The following is a 16,836-nucleotide window of genomic DNA, read 5'->3' on the forward strand; positions in this document are numbered from 1 at the left end:
AACCTGAGATTCATGTCTGTTTTTGGGGCTGGTGTTGACTGGTGGGGGAGATATCTAAAAAACAGTTTAGATCCCAAGTCTGGGATTTATTCCAACGCAGATCTGGATACAACGAGAGACTTTTAAAAGCAATTGCACAGATGTTTGTGGAGATTGCGCTCACTGTAAACGCAGCAAATATTGACTCAAGCATAAATAAACTTTACTGTAAATGTCACTCGCAGTACTGGTCGTTTATCTGTGTATTTTTTAAATCACAGCCCAAGTCTCTTGTCAGCAATGATGTCACTGGGTCCACAAGAGGGCATGTCCGCTTGACTAGGGGCAATTATAAAATGTTTAGTCTTTTACTCTGTTGCTCAGAGACCACTTGAACTATGCCAGTAATTTTTTAAACATACATCTGTCTCCTAATCATTCATATCATGTAAAGGTCTGTACATAAGACGAAGAACTGCAAATATGTTGCTACTGCTCTCAATAACATTGGTGCCCTGAGTTTATCAGACGCTGTCGACAAAGGTCAGTGGGAAAAAGCTGTGATGGACTACTTTTTTGGACGACAAATACTGACTCTCTCACTCTGAAAAGAACACATTTTGAAATCAGTGGAACACAACGGGCCAAAAAAGCTATGCAAACTAAACGGAAACACAGGATGTCTGAATAATGGGGTTGCAGTCTGCCATGAAGCTTTCATCCATGTATACAGGTAAGAATCTAGCTACAGATTCAGATATCATGCTTTTCTAATTTTGTCAGAAAGTTGTTTTCATTGCAAGCTAAAGCTTACTGTTAGCTAGCCAGCTGGAGTTCGATGGCTGGCTTGCTAACTAACATTAAACCTAAGGTTATTTGGTTAACTTTAGCTTGCTATGACAATCGGTTTGTATTGCTAGTAACATTACTCTATGGATTTGGATCATAGTTCATTTTTTAGCTAGCTACTCTTAATCCAAAAGTCGTACAGTCATCAACAAGAGAGCTAGCACAAGCAAGCAAAGGCAGCAGCGCAGTCAAATGCATGCACCATTTCTTCACCAAATATGGAGATTGGAAAACACGTTTGGACCTGAATTGTGATAACTGCAGTGGCCAAAACAAGAACAAGTTTGTGCTCTGGTATTGTGTCTGGTGAATCATTCACAAGCTCCACCACAATCTGGACATTCACATCACAGGCCACTCCAAGCTCCACAGCTGGTTGGTCTGGAGGATGGTACGGTGCTAGTGGAAAGCTATGGCTGACAGCAACACCTGACTCTGTACCTCAGGCCCACTGCCACAGATCAAGCAGCACCAGCACTTCAGGTAAAAAAATAATTTTCATTGTATGAGGTTATTCTTATCTAAACTTGGGAGGTGGATTGATGTTGTGCAAGGTTGTAATGTCTTCTGATTTTTTTATTCCCTGTTTTACAGCTTCGATGCTCTGGAGCCTGGTGTTGTCGTCACCAAGGAGCGTTCTGACTGTCGGGACCAGGTTTTAGCTGCTGCACTACGCTGATGTCCTTCCTCCCATAGATGGTCTCCCTGTAAAAGCACCACCTGGACTGGACACAGCTAGACAAACTATCTTTATGACAAGATCAGGGAGTTTTGCGACAAAGAGGCTATGGACATCACATGCCCTGCACCAGAGTCAGGACAGAAACAGGCTCTCCGAATATAGATTCCCTTGTTCATGCGTGGTTTGGACGGAGCAGTCATCGGCACTATCTGCAGTGCCTCTATTCACGACTCTCTCCTATCACACGTTGCTACTACAATTATTTTTTTATCCTACTGTTCAGCCACTTTACCCCTGATTGTATGCATATAACTACCTTGTCTATCACTGATATCGTTATTGATATTGTCCTTGTCTATTTTATTTAAATTGACACAATCTATTTCTGATGTTGCTACTATGCAAGTAAACATTTGGCTGTACCGTTTACACCTTCTGTAGAGACCATCCACTTAGCAAGACTTAGCAAAATATTGATATATAAAATTAATATTGATGTGTGGTCGTAACATGATTTTGTGACATACCACAACAATATCATGTGACCGTATCAAGTGTCCACCCCATAAATATATGGCGCATCACTCAGATTTCAACTCAGGTTGCATGGCCTTAATTTATGTATGGAATACTATGTGATAAGTGTGTGTGTAACAGTATATAAACTATGCTAATGTACTGGTGTGAAGGCATTTGGGCAGTGGTGTAAAGTCCTTAGTTAAAAATACTTTAAAGTTCTACTTAAGTAGTTTTTTTGTGGTATCTGTACATTACTTTACTATTTATATTTTTGGCAACTTTTACTTCACTACATTCATAAAGAAAATAATGAACCTTTTACTCCATACATTTTCCTTGACACCAAAAAGTATTCATTACGTTTTGACAGGAAAATTGTCCAATAAATAAAAAATACAATTGTGCAGTCTGGTTTAATATAAGGAATTTGAAATGATTTATACTTTTACTCAAGAATAACAATTTAGTACTTGTTCCACCATTTGGATGTGGCTAGGGATTAAATAATTTATTTCACATGACCCATCAATTTAGACAAGGTTAAGCATCATCTAATATTTATCAAATATTTTTTATCCGGACACTTTTTGTTTACCTGGATTGTTCCATATTGTAGGCTACTACCACTTTTAGTCTTAATCTTTACTACAGTACTCACTGTTTAGCACATGACCACACAAGTGAATCCTTAAAAAGATGCGTGGGCCTGGCTTAAGAGGGTGTGAACAATGCTGAATGCATGTAGACAAAGGAGAGCTCTCCAGTAGGTACCAAAACATTCAAAGGCCCTTTTCTGAAAAGTGAGTTTACAAGTGTATCAACTTTCAAAGTATAAATACTTTTCCATTGTTCCTCAAAAATGCTGTATATGCTATTCCATTCTGTAGCTCTGAGTCTCTACTTTTATCCAATGTAAAAAAAAAAAACTATTTCAAATGTTGCTACATATGACCCAATCCAGTTTGTGAGTCACAAATTGGAATGTACTGAGAGTTTCATTACTCTGGGTGAGTAAAATTCAATCTGGAGTGCCAGAGCGCTCGCAGTGTGCACTCTGGGCATTTGTAAATTCTGAGGGAGCATTCAGAGCGCTTACTGGAAGTTCTGGCGTAGGGTTGATCTGGAGTAGGGTTAGGGTTGAGGAGTAGGGTTGATCTGAGTTTTCTGACCTCAAAATGGCACAAATTCCAGACACAAATGACAGAACACAGCACTGTGACCATTTTACTCTCCCTAGCAGAGCTGGTTAGGCTGTTTTCATGTTATCCAGAGTGTTTATGACTGTAACTGTGCTGATGGTAACAATTAAATTACACTGCCTTGCAAAAGTATTCATCCTCTTGGCATTTTTACAATTTTTTTGCATTACAACCTGTAATTTAAATAGATTTTTATTTGGATTTCATGTAATGGACATATACAAAATAGTCCAAATTGGTGAAGTGAAATGAATAAAATAACTTGTTTCAAAAAATAATTGTAAAAAACTATTTGAAAAGTGGTGCGTGCATATCTATTCACCCCCTTTGCTATGAAGCCCCTAAATAAGATCAGGTGCAACCAACTACCTTCAGAAGTCAAATCAAATCAAATCAAATTTTATTTGTCACATACACATGGTTAGCAGATGTTAATGCGAGTGCAGCGAAATGCTTGTGCTTCTAGTTCCGACAATGCAGTAATAACGAACAAGTAATCTAACTAACAATTCCAAAAAACTACTGTCTTATACACAGTGTAAGGGGATAAAGAATATGTACATAAGGATATATGAATGAGTGATGGTACAGAGCAGCATAGGCAAGATACAGTAGATGATATCGAGTACAGTATATACATATGAGATGAGTATGTAAACCAAGTGGCATAGTTAAAGTGGCTAGTGATACATGTATTACATAAGGATGCAGTCGATGATATAGAGTACAGTATATACGTATGCATATGAGATGAATAATGTAGGGTAAGTAACATTATATAAGGTAGCATTGTTTAAAGTGGCTAGTGATATATTTACATCATTTCCCATCAATTCCCATTATTAAAGTGGCTGGAGTTGAGTCAGTGTCATTGACAGTGTGTTGGCAGCAGCCACTCAATGTTAGTGGTGGCTGTTTAACAGTCTGATGGCCTTGAGATAGAAGCTGTTTTTCAGTCTCTCGGTCCCAGCTTTGATGCACCTGTACTGACCTCGCCTTCTGGATGACAGCGGGGTGAACAGGCAGTGGCTCGGGTGGTTGATGTCCTTGATGATCTTTATGGCCTTCCTGTAGCATCGGGTGGTGTAGGTGTCCTGGAGGGCAGGTAGTTTGCCCCGGTGATGCGTTGTGCAGACCTCACTACCCTCTGGAGAGCCTTACGGTTGAGGGCGGTGCAGTTGCCATACCAGGCGGTGATACAGCCCGCCAGGATGCTCTCGATTGTGCATCTGTAGAAGTTTGTGAGTGCTTTTGGTGACAAGCCGAATTTCTTCAGCCTCCTGAGGTTGAAGAGGCGCTGCTGCGCCTTCTTCACGATGCTGTCTGTGTGAGTGGATCAATTCAGTTTGTCTGTGATGTGTATGCCGAGGAACTTAAAACTTGCTACCCTCTCCACTACTGTTCCATCAATGTGGATGGGGGTGTTCCCTCTGCTGTTTCCTGAAGTCCACAATCATCTCCTTAGTTTTGTTGACGTTGAGTGTGAGGTTATTTTCCTGACACCACACTCCGAGGGCCCTCACCTCCTCCCTGTAGGCCGTCTCGTCGTTGTTGGTAATCAAGCCGACCACTGTTGTGTCGTCCGCAAACTTGATGATTGAGTTGGAGGCGTGCGTGGCCACGCAGTCGTGGGTGAACAGGGAGTACAGGAGAGGGCTCAGAACGCACCCTTGTGGGGCCCCAGTGTTGAGGATCAGCGGGGAGGAGATGTTGTTGCCTACCCTCACCACCTGGGGGCGGCCCGTCAGGAAGTCCAGTACCCAGTTGCACAGGGCGGGGTCGAGACCCAGGGTCTCGAGCTTGATGACGAGCTTGGAGGGTACTATGGTGTTGAATGCCGAGCTGTAGTCGATGAACAGCATTCTCACATAGGTATTCCTCTTGTCCAGATGGGTTAGCGCAGTGTGCAGTGTGGTTGGGATTGCATCGTCTGTGGACCTATTTGGGCGGTAAGCAAATTGGAGTGGGTCTAGGGTGTCAGGTAGGGTGGAGGTGATATGGTCCTTGACTAGTCTCTCAAAGCACTTCATGATGACGGATGTGAGTGCTACGGGGCGGTAGTCGTTTAGCTCAGTTACCTTAGCTTTCTTTGGAACAGGAACAATGGTGGCCCTCTTGAAGCATGTGGGAACAGCAGACTGGTATAGGGATTGATTGAATATGTCCGTAAACACACCGGCCAGCTGGTCTGCGCATGCTCTGAGGGTGCGGCAGGGGATGCCGTCTGGGCCTGCAGCCTTGCGAGGGTTAACACGTTTAAATGTCTTACTCACCTCGGCTGCAGTGAAGGAGAGACCGCATGTTTTCGTTGCAGTCCGTGTCAGTGGCACTGTATTGTCCTCAAAGTGGGCAAAAAGTTATTTAGTCTGCCTGGGAGCAAGACATCCTGGTCCATGACTGGGCTGGATTTCTTCCTGTAGTCCGTGATTGACTGTAGACCCTGCCACATGCCTCTTGTGTCTGAGCCATTGAATTGAGATTCTACTTTGTCTCTGTACTGGCGCTTAGCTTGTTTCATAGCCTTGCGGAGGGAATAGCTGCACTGTTTGTATTCAGTCATGTTACCAGACACCTTGCCCTGATTAAAAGCAGTGGTTCGCGCTTTCAGTTTGACACGAATGCTGCCATCAATCCACGGTTTCTGGTTAGGGAATGTTTTAATCGTTGCTATGGGAACGACATCTTCAACGCACGTTCTAATGAACTCGCACACCGAATCAGCGTATTCGTCAATGTTGTTGTCTGACGCAATACGAAACATCTCCCAGTCCACGTGATGGAAGTCACATAATTAGTTAAATAAAGTCCACCTGTGTGCAATCTAAGTGTCACATGATCTGTCACATGAACTCAGTATATATATACCTGTTCTGAAAGGCCCCAGAGTCTGCAACACCACTAAGCAAGGGGCACGACCAAGCAAATGGCACCATGAAGACCAAGGTGCTCGCCAAACAGGTCAGGACAAAGTTGATCAGGTTTGGGTTATATAAAAATATCCGAAACTTTGAACATCCAATGGAGCACTGTTAAATCCATTATTTAAAAATGAAAGAATATTTCACCACAACAAACCAAGAGAGGGCCGTCCACCAAAACTCACAGACCAGGGAAGGAGGGCATTAATCTGAAAGGCAACAACAAGAACGAAGATAAACCTGAAGGAGCTGAAATCTCCACAGCGGAGATTGGAGCATCTGTCCATAGGACCACTTCAAGCCTTACACTCCACAGAGCTGGGCTTTACAGAAGATTGGCCAGAAAAAAAGCCATTGCTTAAAGTGAGAGAAGAAGGTACTCTGGTCAGATAAGACTAAAATGTAGCTTTTTGGCCATCAAGATAAACACTATGTCTGGCGCAAACCCAACACCGCTCATCACTCCAAGAATACCGTCCCCACAGTGAAGCATGGTGGTGAGAGCATCATGCTGAGTGAATGTTTTTCATCAGCAGGGACTGGGAAACTTGTCAGAATTGAAGCAATGATGGATGGTGCTAAATACAGAGAAATTCTTGAGGGAAACCTGTTTCAGTCTTCCAGAGATTTCAGACTGGGACAGACTGTTCCAGCAGGACAATGACCCTAAGCATAATGCTAAAGCAACACTCGAGTGGTTAATGGGGAAACATTTAAATGTGTTGGAATGGCCTAGACAAAGCATCAACCCAATTGAGAATCTATGGTATTACTTAAGGATTGATGTACACCAGAGGGACCCAACCAACTCGAAGGAGCTGGAGTTTTGCTTGAAGAATGGGCTAAAATCCCAGTGGCTAGATTGCCAAGATTATAGAGACATACCCCAAGGCCCTTGCGGCTGTAATTGCTGCAAAACGTGGCTCTACAAAGTATTGACTTTTGGGGGGTGAATAGCTATGCATGTTTTCAGTTTTTTTGTATTCTTGCTTGTTTCACAATAAAAAAGTATGTTGCATCTTCAAAATGGTAGGCATGTTGTGTAAATCAAATGATACCCCCAAAAAAAAAAAAAAAAAAAATAAGATTTTAATACCAGGTTGTAAGGCAACAAAATAGGAAAAATGCCACGGGAGGTGAATACTTTTGCAAGCCACTGTACGTTTTTTTTGCAGACATTTAATGACACCGGCCATATTCAACCGGTGTTGCGCGTTCATGAATTCATCATTTATTCTGTACTCTGTCACACTCAGACGAGAGTAAAAATCATGTCAAAAAAGAAATTGACAAAAAGTGAATGTATAGTTTGGAAGTGTTCTTTGGACAGTGACAATAGCATTGGAAATTCTTACTGCAGTGAAACATGATGAAGATGCTTATTTCATTAATGCCATGAATAACCAAGACTCAGACAAGCAGGATGCATAATTATTTCTGCCTTTTCAGTGTGTTGGGGTTTGATGATGTGATAGTATAGAGCATTGGAGTTGCTTGTTGAAGTGAAATAAAACATAAATCTGATGAGTTTCAACAGTGTGTATGTGTGTGCGAGTGTGAGAGTGCGTGTGTGTGTGCATAATGTGTTCATGTGTGTGTACGTGTCCATACGCAAATGTTGATGTATGTGTAACAATGTGTTTTACAGCAACGAAATGGGCCTTTCACACTTGTGGGGCAGTTGGTTCAGAGGGGCCCACCCCAACCCAGTGTACCAGCTCCTATCGGAACAGCAATGTCAATGTTAATGTGGCAACCAGAAGCCCATTCAAAGGCATCCAAATCTGGAGGGTACCAGAGACTGGCATCTACAGGTAAGACAACCGCTGACATTCTTAATAATAATACATTGTGTAAATATACAGTATGGTTCAAAAGTTTGGGGTCAGACAGAAATGTCCTTGTTTTTTAAAGAAAAGCCATTTTTTTTCTGTCCATTATAATAACATGAAATGGATCAGAAATACAGCGTAGACATTGTAAATTACTATTGTAGCTGGAAACGGATGATGTTTTATGGAATATCTACATAGGCTTACAGAGTCCCATTATCAGCAATCATCACTCCTGTGTTCCAATGCCACGTTCTGTTAGCTAATCCAAGTTTATAATTTTAAAAGGCTAATTGATCATTAGAAAACCTTTTTGCAATTATGTTAGCACAGCTGAAAACTGATAAAAGAACCAATAAAACTGTCCATCTTTAGACTAGTTGAGTATCTGGAGCATCAGCATTTCTGGGTTCGATTACATCCTCAAAATGGCCAGAAACAAATAACTTTCTTCTGAAACTCGTCAGTCTATTCTTGTTCTGAGAAATAAAGGCTATTCCATGCGAGACATTTCCAAGAAACTGAACATCTCGTTCAATGCTGTGTTGTACTCACGTCACAGAACAGCAAAAACTGGCTCTAACCAGAATTGAAAGAGGAGTGGGAGGCCCCGGTGAACAACTGAGCAAGAGGGCAAGTACATTAGAGTGTCTAGCTTGAGAAACAGATGCCTCACAAATCCTCAACTGGCAGCATCATTAAATAGTACACGCAAACCATCAGTCTCAACGTCAACATTGAAGAGGCGACTCCGGGATGCTGGCCTTCTAATCAGTTGTGTTGTGACAAGGTAGGGGTGGTATACAGAAGATAGCCCTATTTGGTAAAAGACAAAGTCCATATTATGGCAAGAAGAGCTCAAATAAGCAAAGTGAATTGACATTCCATCATTACTTGAAGACATGAAGGTCAGTCAATCCGGAATATTTCAAGAACTTTGAAAGTGCAGTCGCAAAAACCATCAAACGTTATTATGAAACTCACTCGCATGAGGACCGACACAGGAAAGGAAGAATCAGAGTTACCTCTGCTGCAGAGGATAAGTTCATTTGAGTTACCAGCCTCAGAAATTGCAGCCCAAATAAATGCTTCACAAAGTTCAAGTAACAGACACATCTTAACAGCAACTGTTCAGAGGAGACTGCAAGAATCAGGTCTTCATGTTCAAAAAGGACACCAATAAGAAGAAGAAGAGACTTGCTTGGGCCAAGAAACACAAGCAATGGACATTAGACCGATGGAAATCTGTCCTTTGGTCTGATGAATCCAAATTGTTTCTTTGTGAGACACAGAGTATGGGAGCAGATGATCTCCGCATGTGTGGTTCTGTGGTTCCCACCGTGAAACACGGAGGAGGAGATGTGATGGTGTGGAGGTGCTTTGCTGGTGACACTGTCTGTGATTTATTTTGAATTCAATGCACATTTAACCAGCATGGCTAGCACCGAAGTATGCCGTGATATGCCATCCCATTTGGTTTGCACTTAGTGGGACTAATGTTTTTTTTCTACTGCACAATGACCCAACACACCTCCAGGCTGTGAAGGGCTCTTTGACCAAGAAGGAGAGTGATGGAGTGCTGCATCAGATGACCTGGCCTCTACAATCATCCAACCTCAACCCAGTTGGGATGGTTTGGGAAGAGTTGGACCGCAGAGTGAAGGAAAAGCAGACAGCAGGTGCTCAGCATATGTGGGAACTCTTCAAGACTGTTGGAAAAGCATTCCAGGTGAAGCTGTTTTTCAGAATGCCAAGAATGTGCAAATGGCGGCTACTTTGACGAACACTTTCTTTGAACACTTTTATGGTTACTACATGATTCCATATATGTTATTTCATAGTTTTGATGTCTTCACTATTATTCTACAATGTAGAAAATAGTCAAAATAAAAATGTAAACTTAAATGATTAGGTGTGTCTAAACTTTGACTGATAATGTACGTATGCAATGGGGTGACAGGTAGCCTAGCGGTTAGAGCGTTGGACTTGTAACCGAAAGGTTGCAAGATCTAATCCACGAGCTGACAACTTAAAAATCTGTCGTTCTGCCCCTGATCAAGGGCGTCATTGAAATTAGTCGTGGCCAAAAGTTTTGAGAATGACACAAGTATTAATTTCGACAAAGTTTGCTGCTTCACTGTCTTTAGATATTTTTGTCAGATGTTACTATGGAATACTGAAGTATAATTACAAGCATTTCATAAGTGTCAAAGAGTCAATATTTGCAGTGTTGACCCTTCTTTTTCAAGACCTCTGCAATCCGCCCTGGCATGCTGTCAATGAACTTTTGGGCCACGTCCTGACTGATGGCAGCCCATTATTACATAATCAACGCTTGCAGTTTGTCAGAATTTGTGGGTTTTTGTTTGTCCTCCCGCCTAATGAGGATTGACCACAAGTTCTCAATGAGATTAAGGTCTGGGGAGTCTCCTGGCCATGGACCCAAAATATCATTGTTTTGATCCTCGACCCACTTTTGCCTTATGGCAAGGTGCTCCAACATGCTGGAAACGGCCTTGTTTGTCGCCAAACTGTTCTTGGATTTTTGAAAGAAGTTGCTTTCGGAGGATGTGTTGGTATCATTCTTTATTCATGGGTGTGTTCTTAGGCAAAATAGTGAGTGAGCCCACTCCCTTGGCTGAGGAGCAACCCCACACATGAATGGTCTCTGGTTTACTGTTGGCATGACACAGGAATAATGGTATCGCTCACCTTGTCTTCTCCGGACAAGCTTTTTTCCGGATGCCCCAAACATTCGGAAAGGGGATTCATCAGAGAAAATGTCTTTACCACAGGCCTCAGCAGTCCAATCCCTGTACCTTTAGCAGAATATCAGTCTGTCCCTGATGTTTTTCCTGGAGAGAAGTGGCTTCTTTGCTGCCTTTCTTGACACCAGACCATCCCCCAAAAGCCTTAGCCTCACTATGCATGCAGATGCACTCACACCTGCCTGCTGCTATTCCTGAGCAAGCTCTGTAAGGGTGGTGCCCCGATCCCACTGAATAATCAACTTTAGGAAACGGTCCTGGCATTTGCTGGACTTTCTTGAGCGCCCTGAAGCCTTCTTCACAACAATTGAACTGCTCTCCTTGAATTTCTTGATGATCCGATAAATGGTTGATTTAGGTGCAATCTTACTGGCAGCAATATCCTTGCCTGTCAAGCCCTTTTTGTGCATTGCAATGATGACGGCACGTGTTTCCTTGCAGGTAACCATGTTTGACTGAGAACAATGATTCCAAGCAACACCCTCCCTTTGAAGCATCAAGTCTGTTATTCGAACTCAATCAGCATGACAGAGTGATCTCCAGCCTTGTCCTCATGAACCCTCACACCTGTGTTAAAACTTCTTAAGGCTAGGGGGTGGTATTTTCAAGTCTGGATGGAAAGCATGCCCAAAGTAAACTACCTGCTACTCAGGCCCAGAAGCTAGGATCTGCATATTATTAGTAGATTTGGATAGAAAACACTCTGAAGTTTGAATGATGTCTGTGAGTTTAACAGAATTTATCTGGCAGGCGAAACCCCAAGGACAAGCCATCCAGGAAATTTTATTTTTGAGGTCACCCAATGAGTTTTCTATGGGGATCTGGATTTCTAAGGCACTTGCTTGCAGTTCCTAGCGCTTCCACTAGATGTCAATAGTCTTTAGAAATTGGTTGATGTTTTTCCTTTGAGAAATGAAGAAGTAGGGCAGTTCAGAACGAGGGTCGAGTGAAAGCACGCTCCACTTTGTTTTCATCAAGTATTGAACACAGTTTATCCCGTCTTAAATTTGATTGACTATTTACGTTAAAAAACACCTAAAGTTGTATTAGGAAAGTTGTTTGAAATGTTTGGAACAAGTTTACAAGTAACTTACTAGATATTTTGTAGTCATGTTGCGGGAGTTGGAACCGGTGTTTTTCTGGATCAAACACGCCAAATAAATGGACATTTTGGATATATAACGATGGAATTTATCGAACAAAAGGACCGTTTGTGATGTTTATGGGACATTTTGGAGTGACAATAAAAGAAGATCTTCAAAGGTAAGGCATGAATTTTATTGTTATTTCTGAGTTTTGTGTCGCGCCCGGCGGGTTGAAATATGTATGTCATGTGTTTGTTTGGTGGGGTGCTATCCTCAGATAATCACATGGTTTGCTTTCGCCGTAAAGCCTTTTTGAAATCTGACATGTTGGCTGGATTAACAACAAGAGTCGCTTTAATTTGGTGTATTGAATGTGTGATTTCATTAAAGTTTAATATTTCTAGTAATTTAATTTGAATTGCTATGTCACCGGATGTTGTCAAATCGATCCCGTTACTGGGATTTGATCCCTAAAAATTTACGAGAGAATCACTAACATGATGTCAGCTGGTCCTTTTGTGGCAGGGCCTAAATGTTCTTGGGGAATTCAGTTCATTTGCGTGGCAAAGAGGGACTTTGCAATGAATTGCAATTCATCAAGATCAATCTTCATAACATTCTGGAGTATTTGCAAATTGCCATCATACAAACTGAGGCAGCAGACTTTGTGAAAATGAATATTTGTGTCATTCTCATTTTGGCCACGACTGTAAGAATGTGTTCTTTCTTTACTGACTTGCCTAGTTAAATAAATGTAAACTAAATTTTAAAAAATGCATCGTCATATATAATGTAATTTTAACTTTTTATGGCTGCAGGGGCAGTATTGAGTAGCTTGGATGAAAAGGTGCCCATTGTAAACGGCCAGCTCCTCAGTCTCAGTTGCTATTATATGCATATTATTATTAGTATTGGATAGAAAACACTCAAAGTTTCCAAAACGGTCAAAATATTGTCTGTGAGTATAACAGAACTGATATTTCAGGCGAAACCCTGAGAAAAATCAAAACAGGAAGCTGCTTCTATTTTGAAACTCCATGTTCCCTTTGCCGGATTTAAAGGGATATGAAACAGATTCCTTTTCCTATCGCTTCCTCAAGGTGTCAACAGTCTTCAGACATAGTTTCAGGCTTTTATTTTGAAAAATGAGCCAGAAAAATAACAGCGCGTCAAGTGGTAACATGAGTTTTGCTCGCGCAACAGAATTTGGACAGTCACTGTTTTCCACTCTCCTACTGTGAAAGACATTTGCGGTTGATGTATTATCAATTATATATTTTAAAAGCAACCTGAGGATTGATTATAAAAAAATTTTTGAAATGTTTCTGTGGACATTATGGAAACTATTTGGAATTTTCGTCTGCGATGTCGTGACCACTCTTTCCTGTGGATTTCTGAACATAACGCGACAAACAAACTGAGGTATTTTGGATCTAAAAATAATCTTTATGGAACAAAAGGAACATTTGTTGTGTAACTGGGAGTCTCGTGAGTGAAAACATCCGAAGATCATCAAAGGTAAATGATAAATTTGATTGCTTTTCTGATTTTCGAGACCGAGCTACCTGAATGCTCAGTGTACTTAATGTTTTATCGTGCGATCGATAAACTTACACAAACGCTTGGATTGCTTTCACTGTAAAGCATCATTTCAAATCTGACACGACAGGTGGATTAACAAAAGGCTAAACTGTGTTTTCCTATATTGCACTTGTGATTTCATGAATACAAATATTTATAGTAATATTTATTGTATGTAGCGCTATGCTATTCAGTGGTTGTTGATGACACTTATCCCGATATCGGGATTGCAGCCATCACAAGTTTTAAAGACTAATAGGCTGGTGGAACCGTTCATAGAGCTTTCTAGGAAAACCTCTCCAAAGATGAAATGGTTCTCAGTAAAACCCATCATTGAGGGTTACAGGTAAAAAACATAGAGGATAAAATTGTTCTTGGTAGAACCATATACTGTGGTTTCTATGAAGAACCCTATATAGAGGGTTCTAGGTAGAACCCTCTAGAAAGGGTTCTACCTAGAAACAAAATGTGCCCCTATAGCAGGTGTGCCAAACTCATTCCATGGAGGGCCTAGTGTCTAAGGGTTTTTGTTTTTTCCTTACAATTAAGACATAGACAAACAGGTGATGGGAGATCTTTACTCATTAGTTACTTTGTTTCATCAATCAAGTATAACAGAGGATCGAAAAGACACTCAGCCCTCTGTGGAATGAGCTTGACACGTGCCCTATTGGGACAAATTGAAAAACCCTATATGGTTCTACTAATTTATAAGTGTAGTGTGAAGACAACCCATGGTTGATTTGATATTTTGCTCTGTTTCAGAAGCCTTGTAGTGCACTGTGCAGCCTGTGTGTAACAGCTTATGAATGTATTTACAGTCCTTGTGCATTTGAGATGTTATTATAACAAGCCTTAAAAAAGGTGCAATCAGTAGGAATCTATCCACCATTACCTGTTTGCTAAAATGTATAATTGCCGTTTGTGACAAAACAAGCCATGTTAAGTGTAGAGAATGATTTTACAATCTAAACCGCTATTAAATATATTTTCAAAAACCAAAATATTGTATTTTCAACTGTTTGAAACTGATATACAAAATTGAAAGTATTTGAATTTGTATTTATTATGGATCCCAGTTAGCTGCTGCCAAAGAAGCAGCTACTCTTCATGGGGTCTAGCAAAATTAAGGCAATTTACACAATTTTAAGACATTACAATACATTCACAGATTTCACAACACACTGTGTGCCCTCAGGCCCCTACTCCACCACTACCACATATTTGCAATACTAAGTGTGTGTGTGTGTGTGTGTGTGTGTGTGTGTGTGTGTGTGTGTGTGTGTGTGTGTGTGTGTGTGTGTGTGTGTGTGTGTGTGTGTGTGTGTGTGTGTGTGTGTGTGTGTGTGTGTGTGTGTGTGTGTGTGTGTGTGTGTGTGTGTGCGTGTGTCTGTGCCAATGTTTGCGTTGCTTCACAGGTGTTTTTTAATGTTTTATAAATCTAATTTCACTGCTTGCGTTAGTTACTTGATGTGGAATAGAGTTACATGGCTCTATGTAGTACTGTGTGCCTCTCATAGACTGTTCTGGACTTGGGGACTGTGAAGAGACCTCTTGTGGCATGTCTTGTGGGGTAAGGTCCAGCCGTGCTGCCCTGTTCTGAGCCAATAGCAATTTTCCTAAGACCTTTTTTGTGGCACTTTGTCAAGGTGCGACAAAACTAGGGCCTGTAGGACCTGCCTCATTTATAGTGATGTTAAGAAGGCAGAGCATCACTTTATTATAAACAGACTTCACCCCATTTTAGCTACTACATTTTAGCTACTACTGCATCAATATGTTTTGACCATGACAGTTAACAATCTAGTGTTACTCCAAGCAGTTTTGTCATCTCAACTTGCTCAATTTCCACTTGATTTATTTCAAGATTAAATTGAGGTTTAGTTCCAAATACAATGCTTTTAGTTATTTACTTATTCCTTGCAACCCACTCTGAAACTAACTGCAGTTCGTTGTTGAGTGTTGCAGTCATTTCAGTTGCTGTAGTAGCTGACGTGTATCGTGTTGAGTCATCCGCAGATAGAGAAACTCTGGCTTTACTTAGTCAGCAGCATGTCATTAGTAAAGATTGAAAAAAGCAAGGGGCCTAAGCAGCTACCCTGGGGAATTACTGATTCTAACTGGATTATATTTGATAGGTTTCCATTAAAGAGCACCCTCTGTGTTCTGTTAGACAAGTAACTCTTTAGCCACATTATAGCAGGGGGGTGTAAAGCCATAACACATACGTTTTTCCAGCAGCAGGCAATGATCAATAATGTCAAAAGCTGCACTGAAGTCTAACAAGACAGCCGCCACAATCATTTTATCATCACTTTCTCTCAGCCAATCATCAGTTGCTGTGCTGTGCTTGTTGAGTGTCCTTCCCTATAAGCGTGCTGGAATTCTGTTGTCAATTTGTTTCCTGTGAAATAGCATTGGATCTGGTCAAACACAATTTTTTCCAGAAGTTTACTAAGGGTTGGTAACTGGCTGATTGGTCGGCTTTTTGAGCCAGTAAGGGGGTCTATACTGTTCTTGGGTAGCGGAATGACTTTAGCTACCCTCCAGGCCTGAGGGCACACGCTCTCTAGTAGGCTTAAATTGAAGATGTGGCAATATGATCTGCTATTATCCTCAGTAATTTTCCATTGAGATTATCAGACCCCGGTGGCTTGTAATTGTTGATAGACAACAATAATTTCTTTACCTCTTCCACACTGACTTTACAGAATTCAAAGTACAATTCTTGTCTTTCATAATTTGGTCCGATATACTTGGATGTGTAGTGTCAGCGTTTGTTGCTGGCATGTCATCCCTAAGTTTGCTTATCTTGCCAATAAAAAGGGCGTTAAAGTAGTTTGCAATATCAGTGGGCTTTGTGATGAATGAATGAATCTGATTCAATGAAGGAAGGAGCCGAGTTGGCTTTTTAATATTAAAGACACAAAACTGAACCATGAGGACAGGAAGCATAGAAATATTGCACATAGAACAGATCTACTGCTTATCAGTTTTGCTTTCAATGTGGATGACACATATTTAACTCACATTTCTATGTGAATTTGGTCTGGTCGCCCACAAAGTTACATATCAGACCTTTAAGTTAAAGCAAATGTGATATAAATGTATTATGTACAGCTGGTTCATACAAAGTAGTAATACCAAAGTCATGCCTTTCTGTTTATGTGTATTTCCAAAACAGGATCACAGCTTGTGGGGCGGCTGGCGGTCGCAGTGTATTGGCCATGACCAAGTCACATGGTGTCCAACTCACAGCGGACTTCCTGCTTCAGAAGGGCGAGTTGCTTTATTTCCTGGTGGGCCAAAAGGGAGAGGACGCTTGCCCCAATGTGAGTACCAACTTCCCAAAAGCTCAGAATACATGTCAAGGCTCAGTATTTTAACAATTATGCCTCATCCCAAATTGACCCCTAGCCCCTGC

The 16,836-nt window shown here is 41.2% G+C and overlaps 1 protein-coding gene across 1 annotated transcript in view; it reads left to right on the plus strand.

Annotated features, from left to right (window-relative positions):
* Positions 1–16,836, plus strand: part of ros1 (c-ros oncogene 1, receptor tyrosine kinase) — a 145,800-nt gene that overhangs the window by 71,185 nt on the left and 57,779 nt on the right. The window contains exons 8-9 of the mRNA XM_024429697.2: positions 7,795–7,960; positions 16,597–16,744. Of these exons, the coding sequence (XP_024285465.2) occupies positions 7,795–7,960; positions 16,597–16,744 (314 nt within the window). The remainder of the gene's footprint in view (positions 1–7,794; positions 7,961–16,596; positions 16,745–16,836) is intronic.

This window comes from Oncorhynchus tshawytscha, linkage group LG08, assembly GCF_018296145.1.
Source record: "Oncorhynchus tshawytscha isolate Ot180627B linkage group LG08, Otsh_v2.0, whole genome shotgun sequence".
Classification (NCBI taxonomy): domain Eukaryota; kingdom Metazoa; phylum Chordata; class Actinopteri; order Salmoniformes; family Salmonidae; genus Oncorhynchus; species Oncorhynchus tshawytscha.